This window comes from Ctenopharyngodon idella, chromosome 17 (genome assembly GCF_019924925.1).
Source record: "Ctenopharyngodon idella isolate HZGC_01 chromosome 17, HZGC01, whole genome shotgun sequence".
NCBI classification, from domain to species: Eukaryota; Metazoa; Chordata; class Actinopteri; order Cypriniformes; family Xenocyprididae; genus Ctenopharyngodon; species Ctenopharyngodon idella.
Genome location: NC_067236.1, coordinates 27,401,579 through 27,414,340, shown reverse-complemented (window position 1 = coordinate 27,414,340; position 12,762 = coordinate 27,401,579). Strand labels below are relative to the sequence as shown.

Genomic DNA, 12,762 nt, shown 5'->3' with positions numbered 1-12,762 from the left:
TGTGTGTAAATACTTTTGTTTTTGCTTGCACCTTATACATATTCAGAATCACAAATACATTGTGAAAATATAAAAAAAGCTGCAGGAAAAAGGCGTTTATCAATCATTATCAATACTATTCATTAGATCGCACGTACTGTCAAAACACGGAGGTGACAACATCCTTAAAAAGTCTATTAAAATATCTTTGAACATTTCGTCGATCTGCGCTCTTTGTCCTACTTTCTGTAACGCGCAATACTCACGTTCAGCGGTAATGCGTAAACAATAAAAAAAACACACTATGTTTAAAACGTTCTTCACGTGACGCCTGTTCTTGCAGTATTTGGGAAACGCGCACGGAGCTGTGGCCGACGTGCAGAATGAACGTTCTCTATGTTCTGGCACGAGGATGTGCGCTCTCTCACGTACGCGTTTATTGGCCTCAACTGGTTCACGAGCGCAGCGCGTGGGAGGTGAGTCACAGCGATCGACCAATGGCGTGCGGCGGTGATGACACCGGACTGGGAAAGCTCGTATTATGTAACCCTTTCACACCCTCCCCTTTAGAACACAGCAACTAAAACAGAAAAGAAAACAGCTACTGAACTTAAGATGTTTTTTGTTGGTTTAAATACAACACGCCTGATTTTAGTTAAACATATAGATTAACACCTTATTAACCCTCTCATTGTAAACCATTAAAATTCATTGACTCGTTTAGGGTACAAGACCAACCATAAAACGAATGTGTTTTTCTGGTTCCAAAGCGTATTGTGATAAAAAAGAGAGCAATTATGGAAAAAAAAATTAAAATAAAACAATGTGTGTGAAATGTCAAAGAACATGAAGACAACTCTTTGCATTTGAATTAATTGTCAATATTGCATATTTTATATAGCATATATTTATATCATATTCTTTACTGGAAACAAGTCAAAGATGACCCAAAGGCATTAGAGGGGTTAATCCTATAAGGGAAATTCATACAGCCAGCCACAAGTCACAAGGTACACGACGTACACATGCAAAGAGACATATGCTGCACTATGCAGACGCATATATGATAGTTAAATAAGTGTAATTTTAATGCACACTTCGTGTTATGCAATAAAAAGCATAAACTTATATAAAATGTGCTGGAAACCACGTTTCAAATCATTATTTTTCACTGTGCAAATAATGATTTGAAACGTGCACACTGAAAAACAATGCATCCATTTTGCACGTTGTTTCTCTGCATTGCTGTTCAAATGCATTTTACAGGAGTAATGCAAAAACACGGAGATTTAATAAAAGTGATGTAGGAGTGCACGAAATACAGTATCCTATGTGTGTCCATTGTGTTTCTCGACCCTTCCTCAACTTCTGCGTAAACAAGTTGGAATTGTAGGGCGTGTGTCTTGGAAAGCGCTGCTTAGCCAATGAGCGTCGACATCCCCACCACATGGTCAGGTTGTTTACTACAAAAGCAGAAGCCCGCTAGAAGGCGCTTGGGTGGAAACCCGGAACTGGATTTCACTGGAACGGCTCGCCCCGGTGAAGACGGAAGCAATACGGATTAAAACTAAATCAAACAGAAGCTCGCTTCATCTTCGGCATGTTTAGCGAACATTGTAGTTGTGAATACACTGCTTTAATAGTAGTGTTCCTACGGTCTTGGTGCTTTATCAAACAGAAACAGTGACTGTTACTGTTAAAGATCCAGGCCGGGATTTTGAATACCTGAACACCAGCCGTTCTGGGCTATGAAAAAGGACAATTTCAAGTTAGAGCCGGTCAGAGCGAGCCTTGTGGAAAGGGGGTGTGTTGAAATTTGGCAAAGGTACGTGCGCAGCGTTCATTGAAAGTTTTCCTCTCTGTTTAAATGTATTTGTGTCTTATCTGCGTTGTTTGGTGCTATTAAGGTTAGTAGATTTTTTCAGTGAATTAATGCGAAAATCTCACGGATGTTTATGTTTGATACTTATGGCTTGTTTGTGCGATTGATGTGCTTCCTTTTAGCAGAAAGATTGATTTAGTTCTGTACGGATTCAATATCTACACAACTGTGAACTTTTGCATTTGATATGAAAACATTTTCCGGGCACATTGAAAAAAAAAACAAACAAAAAAAACAGTTAATTAATTCCGGTTTATAATCTTCAAAAACGAACTTTTTCGCATCGGAAGAGATTAAGTGTCCAGCTGCTATGCTGAGCAGTTTTGCAAAAACTGCATTTTAACGCTTTGAATGAGTACTGGATAATCTGCTCCTGCTGCGCGTTCTTGTCGAGTCGCTTCTGCTACACGGCAGCGAGCATGTGGGCAGCGACTCACGCGTTGTTATTAATGTCCTGGATAAGCTGTTCGATTCCTGAATGAACGGTTCTTTCGAGTTGGATGTTCAATGAATTGGCTGAGCCGGTTCACAAAACTGGCCTGATGAAATATTAACTGTTAATGAATCAGACTGAATGTCGTGTCCGATGAGAGTTATTTAAATGGCCGAACAGCAAAAATAAATGAAACGTTCATGACTTGATTATGTGACAGTTAATACGAGACCGAGCTGGTTTAACCATCTGGTGCTGTCGTTCTGTTATTTTTGAAAGAAAAAAATTACGGTTTTTTTTTTTTAAATTTTTTTTTTAGGATTTTTTACTTCATCTGAATAGTACGAAAGTTGGTAAATATTTTAGAACTTGCTATGTAAACACACACACACACACACACACACACCACAACAACAACAAACAACAAACAACAACAAAATCATGGACATGATTCGAAAAGGCTCCTCTCAGTCAAAACTGACCGCATTGGAAACGAATGGGAAGTGAATTTCATCTAGTGGAAACGTTTGGTACTGCGCCCAAACTAAATCTTACTGAAAGCTCATTTTTTTGAGATATCAACCTCAAATTTGGACCACAACTTGTTTAGATTTATTGCTGGTTTTTTTTTTTTTTTTACCGTTTTAGAGTAAAACATATTTTGGAAAATATATATTTCATATAAAAAATAAAAATGCATTTTTCATAATAATAAACTTAAATGTCTATAACTTTTTTAGTTTCACTTTTTAAACTAATTTTCACTTCAGCAATAATTTGCCAAATGTCATCTTTAAAAAGAGACCAAATTTAAGTCTGTGCTCCAATGCATTCAAGATTTATGACAGTTTAAGTTGGAAATTTCATTTTAAGGTCTATGCTCAAAAAGTGATTAACAGGTAATAAATTGATCATAACTGTTCTATAAATATAATTTAATAACATAATCTCCTAAAAATACAAAATATTAAATAAAAAACATTATCGAACTAAAATATAGTACATTCATTTCACTGAAATAAAAAAAAAGGTCATTTTTGACCACCACACGAGCATCACCAGAGGGTTAATAAATATTTTATTAAAACATGTAAAAACTTAATCAGGGTGTGATTGTTTCAAAGCAAAGTTAGTTCTAAATAACTTTATTTTTATGAGTTGAATCATGGCTGCAACAAAATTAATTTGAATACATTAAATCACAGTAAGCACCTAGGTATAATAATATAAAACTGTAATAAACAGAAACATGAAATATACCACGCCGGTGTGTCGGGGAAAACGCGACGACATAATTACGATACAATGTAATGTCATTCTTTCAACCAGTTATTTGCAAGAAAGTGATCGGTCTTCTGAATGTACTGAACATTCATCTACCAAAACCATTACATCATACACATCCTATATTCTCCAACTTTTATAATCACCTAGTTGTAATTAGAATGTGATTTTTAACAGATTTAGAAAGGCAAAGGTTGCAGGTTGGATGTAAATAAAAAGCACTTGCCTCAACCTCCAGTTCATTTTGTTTTTCAAAATGCTCTAATTTTAGTATAAATAAGTTCCTATTAGACTCAAAAAACAAGCAGTAACATTTTTTAATCATCTGTTGTTGTATACTGTACATTCTATCTAACCGCTGCATACTGTGCAACACTGACATGCCAAGTAGAGGTCAAAACACATTGCAAACTAAAGGAGGTCATGCAGTAATATCATGTGATTTTAATGGTTTGCACAGTATTTTCTGTTCTGTTGTTAATAATTTGCTACTGCAGATAAATTAATGTATTTAGGAAGTATAATATAGTAAATATAGTTTATATGTAATATATAGTATCAATCAATTATACGTAATACAAATAATTTGCTTTTAGAATTCAGATGTTGATTTGGTGCCAAAGAAACATTTCTTATTACTATTAAAGACCGTTGTTTTTGTGGAAGCTGACACCTTTTTTTTTCGGATTATCTGATAAATAGAAAGTTCAGAAGAACATTTCTTTAAAATATATATACAGTCAAACCAAAATTTATTCAGACATCTTGAACATTTCATTCATTAATACAGTTTATTCACTATAGTTTAAAAAATGGTAATAAAATATGACAAGATCTCAGAGTTAAACTGTGTCAGAAAAACATTCATCTTAATTTTGTCAGATAACACTTAAGCAAAACATGGTCAGGTCAAAGTGTCTCAAGAATTTTTGGTTCCAAATTTTTATCAATTTTACTGGTAGTCCACCGTATGAAGAATTTTTGGGTATATTATGTCACAGTTTACTTTATTTTGCTATCCTCACTTACATAAATGAACTATAGTGTCCTGCACCCACTAGTAAAAATATATAAGAAATATAAAAAATGTCTGAATACTTTTTGGGTTGACACTATATATATATATATATATATATATATATATATATATATATATGTGAACCATTATATAATATTAATTTTTAGCATCTAGTTAGAACATGTTGGACACTTATCCCCTGGTTTACAGGGGATTTACATTTTTGATGAAGCACACCTTCTCATTTACATCTATTATTCTGCTTGTAAGAATAATACAAACAGTAGCAGTACACTTGCCATGCTGCCAAATATGTGGTATTTGGCAACCAATGGAAATTTTTGGTTCAATCGGTTGCAGTTACTCTGAATCACCTTTTACTGGAATGGAGGAAACTTAATACCTTGCTGCAGCTGGTAATAAGCGTCATCTAGTAATTACCAATTCCTCTGTGCCCCAAAATCTTGGGTGAACATTATGAGGTTGCAGTTTTAATGTCTTGGATTAGTTAAAGTAGTTTTTGCATGGTTTATTCTGTGTTGACACAATGAGTCACAGTCATTCTGCAGAATCTGCACAGTTGCACGTAAACTTCTAATTTTGCATCATTCGTCCTGTGACGTCTTAATAGTTTGATACTTAGTTGCCGGATGTTTCACAAAAGGATGGTTGGTGACTCGTGCTGATTTCACTGATCAGAATCAACAGGTGAAAGCATTGTTGAGACTAATGTTAATATTTTGTACATACACCTGGCAAGGTTAATATATCTAGTTATACACATTTAGATAACTGAATCATGTTTATGATTTTATGTCATAAATATTTTATTTTGTTTGGGTAGAACTAGTGGTCGACCGTTATGGGTTTTTCCAGTTTTAATGATACTGATATCTAGAGAGCAGTGTGTCTAAACTGAGATAATTTTTTTTGGCCTAATCCTGATATATACACACTAAAATGAGATATACATAAAATTGCTATCTCCAAAACATCAGGCTCTCTTTCTGGCAATAAAATGTGACCCGAACTACATTAATCATTTGTTTGTTTCCTCTTATCAGCTTCCTGTTTGTCATTCGAATAGCACTGCTGAATCTCCATCAGGAGTTCTTCAAGGCAGTCGAGAAGATACAAGGTGCTAAAAACGGAAAATGGTACCGAAGACCAGGCTTGGGAAGCGTTCCCCACTGGGCACCCTGGTGTGTGGATCCTCAGCGGATGGCTTGACAGAAACGGGGCCCCATGGATGCCCGGAAAATGGGCTTCACAGAAGCAAGCTTTACCCAGGACAGAAGGTAAGCATGAATGTCTTTGTTGTTGTAGAGTAAATCAAAATATGACCGGTATTCTCAATGCACAATGGCACTTCATGGTGTTTTTCCTGATACGTTTCAGGTGTATGTGCACTGCGGAGGACAAGAATGTGGAGGTGTGGTCGAACAGCATAACCACGTGGACAATGAGGTTTCTATCTTCCTGCCCCAGCTCAACCAGCACGTTCATCGCAAGCTGGAAGACGTGTGGACGAGCCCCACGTCCAGTTCTACCTCCTCAGTCTCCTCATCCATTGATGTGCCAAGAAGGTGTGGCTTGTTGTAGATGTCAAAATGATGAATGCTGACTTTTTGAGTGAGAAGCACTCCCTTATAACTCTACTTCAACACTGCAGGAATCCAGAGACAGTGGACATGGATGAGATTATGGCTGCAATGGTGCTTACAAGTCTTTCGTGCAGTCCAGTCATCCAACACACAGCTCCAGGGAGCGCAACTCCAGGTTAGTTGAACCTTATACATTCATAAATGCTTTGCCAAAGCGACAAATCTGGCGTAAACCAGTTGAGATTACTCAGCACTTGCTGAGATAGGCGTTAGTCACCAAGAAGAAATTCCTAACAACTGCACGTACAGTTTTCACTAGTTAAACAAAATCTCACTGAAACTAGTACAGGATTGCATATCATAATTTTTAATCGCTCCTGAAGGATTAAATAAGACCCTACTACCTAAACTGAGTCTTCATGTTATATATTTATATATATATATATATATATATATAAGACTTCAGATGCAAAAGCCTCTAAGTGCCATCTGAAATTTACTTCTAAAATGAGCATTTTTATCAAGCTCGTATATTTATGTTCAGTTATTTGACCTTAATGGCAATGAAAAGGACCTATTAATTGCCATTAAACTGAAATTACTGAACCAAAATATACAAGCTTAATAAAAATGCTCATTTTAGAAAATAATTTCAGATGGCACTTAAGAGGCTTTTGCTTCATATATAATATATATATATATATATATATAATATATATATACACAGTCAAACCAAAAATTATTCAGATATTTTTTATATGTTTTACTAGTGGGTGCAGGACACTATAGTTCATTTATGTAAGTGAGGATAGCAAAATAAAGTAAACTGTGACATATTATACCCAAAAATTCTTCATACAGTGGACTACCAGTAAAATTGATAAAAATTTGGAACCAAAAATTCTTTAGACACTTTGACCTGACCATGTTTTGCGTAAGTGTTATCTGACATAATTAAGATAAATTTTTTCTGACACAGTTTAACTCTGAGATCTTGTCATATTTTATTACCATTTTAACTATAGTGAATAAACTGTATTAATAAATGAAATGTTCAAGGTGTCTGAATAAATTTTGGTTTGACTGTATATATCTATCAGCATCATTACTCCAGTCTTCAATGTCACATGATCTTTCAGAAATTATTCCAATATGCTGAGTTGTTGCTCAGCATATTATAACATTTCTTATTATTAACAATGTTGTAAACAATCGTGCTGCTTAATAATTTTGTGGAAACTGTATTTTTTTCAGGATTATTTGATGAATAGACAGTTCAAAAGAACAGCATTTATTGGAAATAAACATATTTTCTAACATGTCTTTACTGTGACTTGATCAATTTAATGCATCCTTGCTCAATAAAAGTATTAATTTCTTTTTAAAAAATCTTACTGACCCCAAACTTTTGAACGGTAGTGTATATGTACATTATTTTGTATAATACATTCTATTATATTATGCATTACATTATGTAATATTAATTATTTATATAATACTTATAATTTTTCCAACATGTTCTAGCATCTAGAACAGGGTTCACACATGTGCTGGAAATCTTTGAAAATGCTTGAATTGTAATGTAGTGTTTTATGTCGACTCATCCAGGTTAAATAGGATGCCAGGTCTAACTTACAGACATTTTGAACCATGAAACGTGTTTTACTTTAATTTGTCATCCTTTTGTAGAATATTATAACAAATGCTATCAAGGTTTTTTTTTTAAACATCTGATTTAATGTGATGAAGTACATATATGTATACTGGGGTAAATTACATGCTTACATACATGTAATTTACCACAGTTGTAAGGTGCTGGAAAAGCTTGAAAATGCTTGAAAAGTGTTTGAATTTAACTTTGGAAAAGGTGTAAGAACCCCGTAGAACCAAACATTTACGTTTTATGATGAAGCATATTTTCTCATTCACCTGTATTATTCTGTTTGTATTAGCTTTGTGTGGAATGGAAAATGCTGGTGGTGAACTGTCTGATGCTGGATATTGGAGCTGCGACCATGGAAACGGAAGCCCCACCCCATCCCCACCCATCGCAGAGCTGGACAAGAGCGCCCCTCTCGTTGATGAAGGCCTGGACATGGAACTGGACCAAATGTTGTTTAATGAGCCAACGCCAAGGAAACGCAAGGTAGATTTTAAACTATATTTATATATATATAATACATGAGGTGTTGGTTTTTATGTAGATTATTTATTTTGTTTGTGTTTTTCACCCTGTAGAACTCAGTAAAAGTTGCATATCGGTGCTTGTGGCCAAACTGTGGAAAAATACTGACCACAGTAGTAGGCATCAAACGTCACATCCGAAATTCTCATCTTGGGTAAGCATCACAATCGCCATACATCTCGCCAATGAAAGCAGCAATCTGGGACGTTTAGATTGTAAACACACTGTGTGTTATGATTTCTGCAGACAAAGTGATGAACACTCCCAAAGGGAAGAAGACTTCTACTACACTGAAGTCTATCAGGACTTGGAGCAGAACGCTCCCCCTGGTGGCCACCGTCCTTCCTGCGCTTCCCCATCCAGTCCCAGCCGGCACACGCCCCCTTCTCCCTCCACCCCGGAGATGCTCCGGCCCAGCCCGCTCAGCCAGTCAGCCCCGGGCAGCTTCTGGCAGGTCCATTCTGAGCACTCTTACCAGGTCAGATGCTTTACATTGTTGTGATGTAATTAAACACCGTTTCCCTTGAGGGCTTTTAGTGCCATCAAAGATCTGATTGGTGTCACATGTCACTGTTGTCCTAAATGAACAAACATGGACAATTGTTTAATATGTTGATGTTGATTCTTTAGGCTCCTCCACCCGTTCAGGTTGTGACTCAGTGTAAACCAGTGTCTGTTCCTGTGTCCTGTCATTGGACTCCACCTCTCACAGTTCACCAGAGCAAACAGGTGAGCGTTTTCTTTATTAAAGAGGCCATATTATGCCTTTTACAAAGTCTTGGTTTAGTTTTAGGGGTCTACTAATATAGGTTTTCATGCTTGAATGTTCATTGTCTTTCAGCAACGCTCTGTTTAATTTCGGTCTCTTTGAAGCCCCTCCTTCTGTAAAGCGCAGTGTGCTCTGATTGGTCGGCTAGATCAGCGTGTTGTTATTAGTCAGCCGCTTCGAGCACATTTTGGAAATGTCATGCCCCTTACTGTAAACCGTGAGTTTCAACACTACTAATGAAACTCAACCAGGCCTTGCCCCTATTTTTGTGCATGCCTCAAGCGGGAATTATTTGAATGAATGAGGAATTATTTGAATAAATGAGAAATGTCATGACATGTACTCAAAATTACTAAGGAGGTGTTTCAGGGAGTTCAGAAACTGTGCGCACTGATATAGAGAATAACTCCTTTTGAGTGGACTTTGTGCTTTGTAACATTGCAGACCTTTTTCATGCTCAAACAGCAAAATTACACACTAAATAAGAAATAAAATAAATAAAATAAAAAAAAGCATAATACGGTCCTCTTTAACTGATCATCTACAGGGCTGAAGAAAGCACAGATGTCGTTAAAGAGAACTTTTCGCTGTGGGAATATTTATAGGTAATGGATTGGTTATGCAATGTTTTCTCTGAGGCTTTCAGAATATACAAAGCACCACATGGTCTCAAAGACATTATGTGTTTTAGCACTGGAAATGGGAGTGACATGCCCATGTTGTTTTTGTGTCCTTTGTTCCACCCACAAGAGATGCTGATGGTATTGCAGTGCCATCTAGTGGAGTTGAGGACACTGTGTTCTATTTGTCTAAAAGGCATGATTGTCACTTGGTTGAAAAATCATGTAAAAATATTGTGATCTGCGTATTTTTATAACATTACTTCTTTGAAATGAATGAGTTCTATTGTATATTTTTTTTTCACAGTTTTACCGCACTGATGCATTGTTTGTACCGCAGAGTAGTGTTTGCAGCTGTAATATTACCTGCAGTGCGTCATTCTGTGACTAATGGTGGTCTCTCTCTCTCTCTCTCTACTCGTCCCCCAGGGCTCACCATTCCGCCGTCGTTCAGTTAGTGTTGGTGAACAGTGGCTCCAGAATAACAACGCCACCTTCAGGCCACATCCTGCCAGTGTTTCACCTCCAAGAAACCATTGCACTTCCAGGTGAGATTGGATTTTTGCAATAATTATTCTTTTAGTCAGTCTTCATTTATAAAGTTTATGTTTGATCAAAAAAATGTGTTGAGATTGAAATCAGAAACTGATTAGCCTTAGAAAGAGCTTTATTGCCAAGTATGCTTTCATACACAAGGGATTTGTTTTGGTGCCAGAGGAAGCTTAAATAATAGTAAAATAAAAACTAAAGTCATATGTGAATAAGACACACACACACACATACATTCTACTAAATTTCTCCACCTGTAATGACTTTTCTTTTGACGTAACCAAGGTTGGGTGGGCAGGGGAAAATTATAGTAACCAATAACATCTTAGTATTTTAATATAAAACTTTTGTACACTACATTTAAATCCGGATGGAATAAATCTACCCAATGTTCATCATTTTTCAGCCAAATATTTAATAATCACACTATTGTTCAAAAGTTTGGGGTCAGTAAGATTTTTTTTTAATGTTTTTGAAATTCTCGTGCTCAACAAAGCTGCATTTATTTGATCAAAAATACTGTAAAAACAGTGATATTGTGAATTATTTTTCTGTTTTAATATATTTTAAAATGTAATTTATTCCTGTGATGGGAAAGCTGAATTTTCAGCATCATTACTCCAGTCTTCAGTGTCACATGATCCTTCAGAAATCATTCTAATATGCTGATTTGCTGCTCAAGAAACATTTCTTTTTATTATCAATGTTGAAAACAGTTGTGCTGCTTAATATTTTTGTGATACTTTTTTCAGGATTCTTTGATGACTAGAAAGTTTGAAAGAACAGCATTTATTTGGAATAAAAATCTTTTGTAACAATGTAAAAGTCTTTACTGGAACGTTTTGACAATTTAATGCATCCTTGCTGAAAAAAAACCCTGAATTAATTTCTTTAAAGAAAAAAATCTTACTGACCACAGTAGTATAAATTACGTAGTTCACCTTCAAATTTTTTGTGAATAACATTTTATTTGTTTTGTTGCATTTAGATGTCAAATTGAACTCTGAATTTATTTTCTACTAACAGGAGGATTCGGGGCGAAGCCAAGAAATGCAGGAAGGTGTACGGCATTGAACACCGAGACCAGTGGTGCACCGCCTGCCGCTGGAAAAAGGCCTGTCAGAGATTCCTCGACTGAATCCTTCTTGAGATCGATGGAAACAGAACACTATCCTTACAGAGACCCACAAGAGAGGAACTTATCTGGAACTGTGGTTGGAGGAAACCAAAAAAGCACCTTTGCGACTTAAAACTTTTTCTACTTTTTAATCACGATTACGTGTTTTGTTTTTTATTAAAAACCATGTTGGTGCTGGAAAAATTAAAAAGCGAAAAGGACAGCCTCTGCCCCACAACTCCTGCAGTCTTCCTGCATCTTATCATATCAAGAACTGATGAAGTGTGACCTTCCTTACATGCAGTAAACAGCCATATACTTAATGTATATGTAAATTGTTTAATGTGGTTCAAATATTGTTGTCATTAGATACAGATGGAAAGTTTACTTATCATTCCAACTTAATAGCTGAAATGAGACAGGAGAGACTTTACTGTGGCCCATTGCTTTCAGGGGCAAAATTGGCAGCTTATGGTTAATTGTAGATTAACAAAAGAAACCAGAGTAAATGTTTCAACACCATATAACGTGTTAATGTATGCCATGTTTACCTGCTGATAAGCAGTTTTTTTCTTCGATTTCCAGGGCAAAGTTTTGTAAAACAAACTTTTGAAAAGGAGGAAAACAGGATTTTGTATTACAGTTTTGATATCTGTGATGTGTTAAAGCCTATGTCATGTCATTATCATGTATATGTCACAGGTTATACTTCTGTGGAATAAGATGATTCACTTTTCTGTCATGTCAATATTAAGGAAGTATTTGTGTAAACATGCATGATCTGATACAATTTATTCATTTACTTTTGCGCTTCTTGCCCCAGTCCGCTCACTTGCTGTTCGTTTGTTTGGTCTGTGTTCTTGCCAAAGAAAATCTCAGCAAGATCATACATTGTATACATCTCTGCAAAATAATGTGAAAAGGATCTGTTGATCATTTATGGGAAAGTTGTAACCAACTGTTTGGTTCATATTCTTAATATTGGGTCCAAATATTTTCTTAATATTTCGAATAAGATTTCAATGTGTCATCCGTTTTCATGTGTAGCTCAACTCTAATTATTTTTGCAAAGCTTGATGCTTTGACATCATTAAAACTGAATGTACTTTATCCTGAAGATCTCTGTAAGTCTTTATGCATTTCCAACAGTTGTGTAAGACATCCTAGCCTGAGAGACATTCAATGAACCTCATGGAGAACAATCTTTTTGTATATTTTTGTAAAGTACTTCCAAAGTATTTCCTTTCATGAAACTTAAGTTGCTTCATGCCTTTTTTAAATAAACGTTTGTGCAAACAAGTATGACCTAAAGCAAGCGTTGC

General features: G+C 35.8%; 1 protein-coding gene across 2 annotated transcripts; it reads left to right on the top strand.

Moving 5' to 3' along the window:
• Positions 1–1,453: 1,453 nt before the first annotated feature.
• znf395a (zinc finger protein 395a) lies at positions 1,454–12,153 on the top strand. Of its 2 annotated transcripts, none has more exons than XM_051869204.1 (10): positions 1,454–1,804; positions 5,661–5,894; positions 5,995–6,182; positions 6,269–6,375; positions 8,153–8,346; positions 8,439–8,539; positions 8,632–8,863; positions 9,016–9,114; positions 10,204–10,322; positions 11,350–12,153. In XM_051869204.1, the coding sequence occupies exons 2-10, from the start codon at positions 5,751–5,753 to the stop codon at positions 11,459–11,461; spliced, it is 1,296 nt and encodes a 431-aa protein (XP_051725164.1). In that variant the 5' UTR covers positions 1,454–1,804; positions 5,661–5,750; the 3' UTR covers positions 11,462–12,153. The 2 variants fall into 2 exon arrangements, with proteins under 2 accessions (XP_051725164.1, XP_051725165.1); XM_051869205.1 differs by lacking the exon at positions 1,454–1,804 and adding an exon at positions 1,831–1,886.
• Positions 12,154–12,762: the final 609 nt, after the last annotated feature.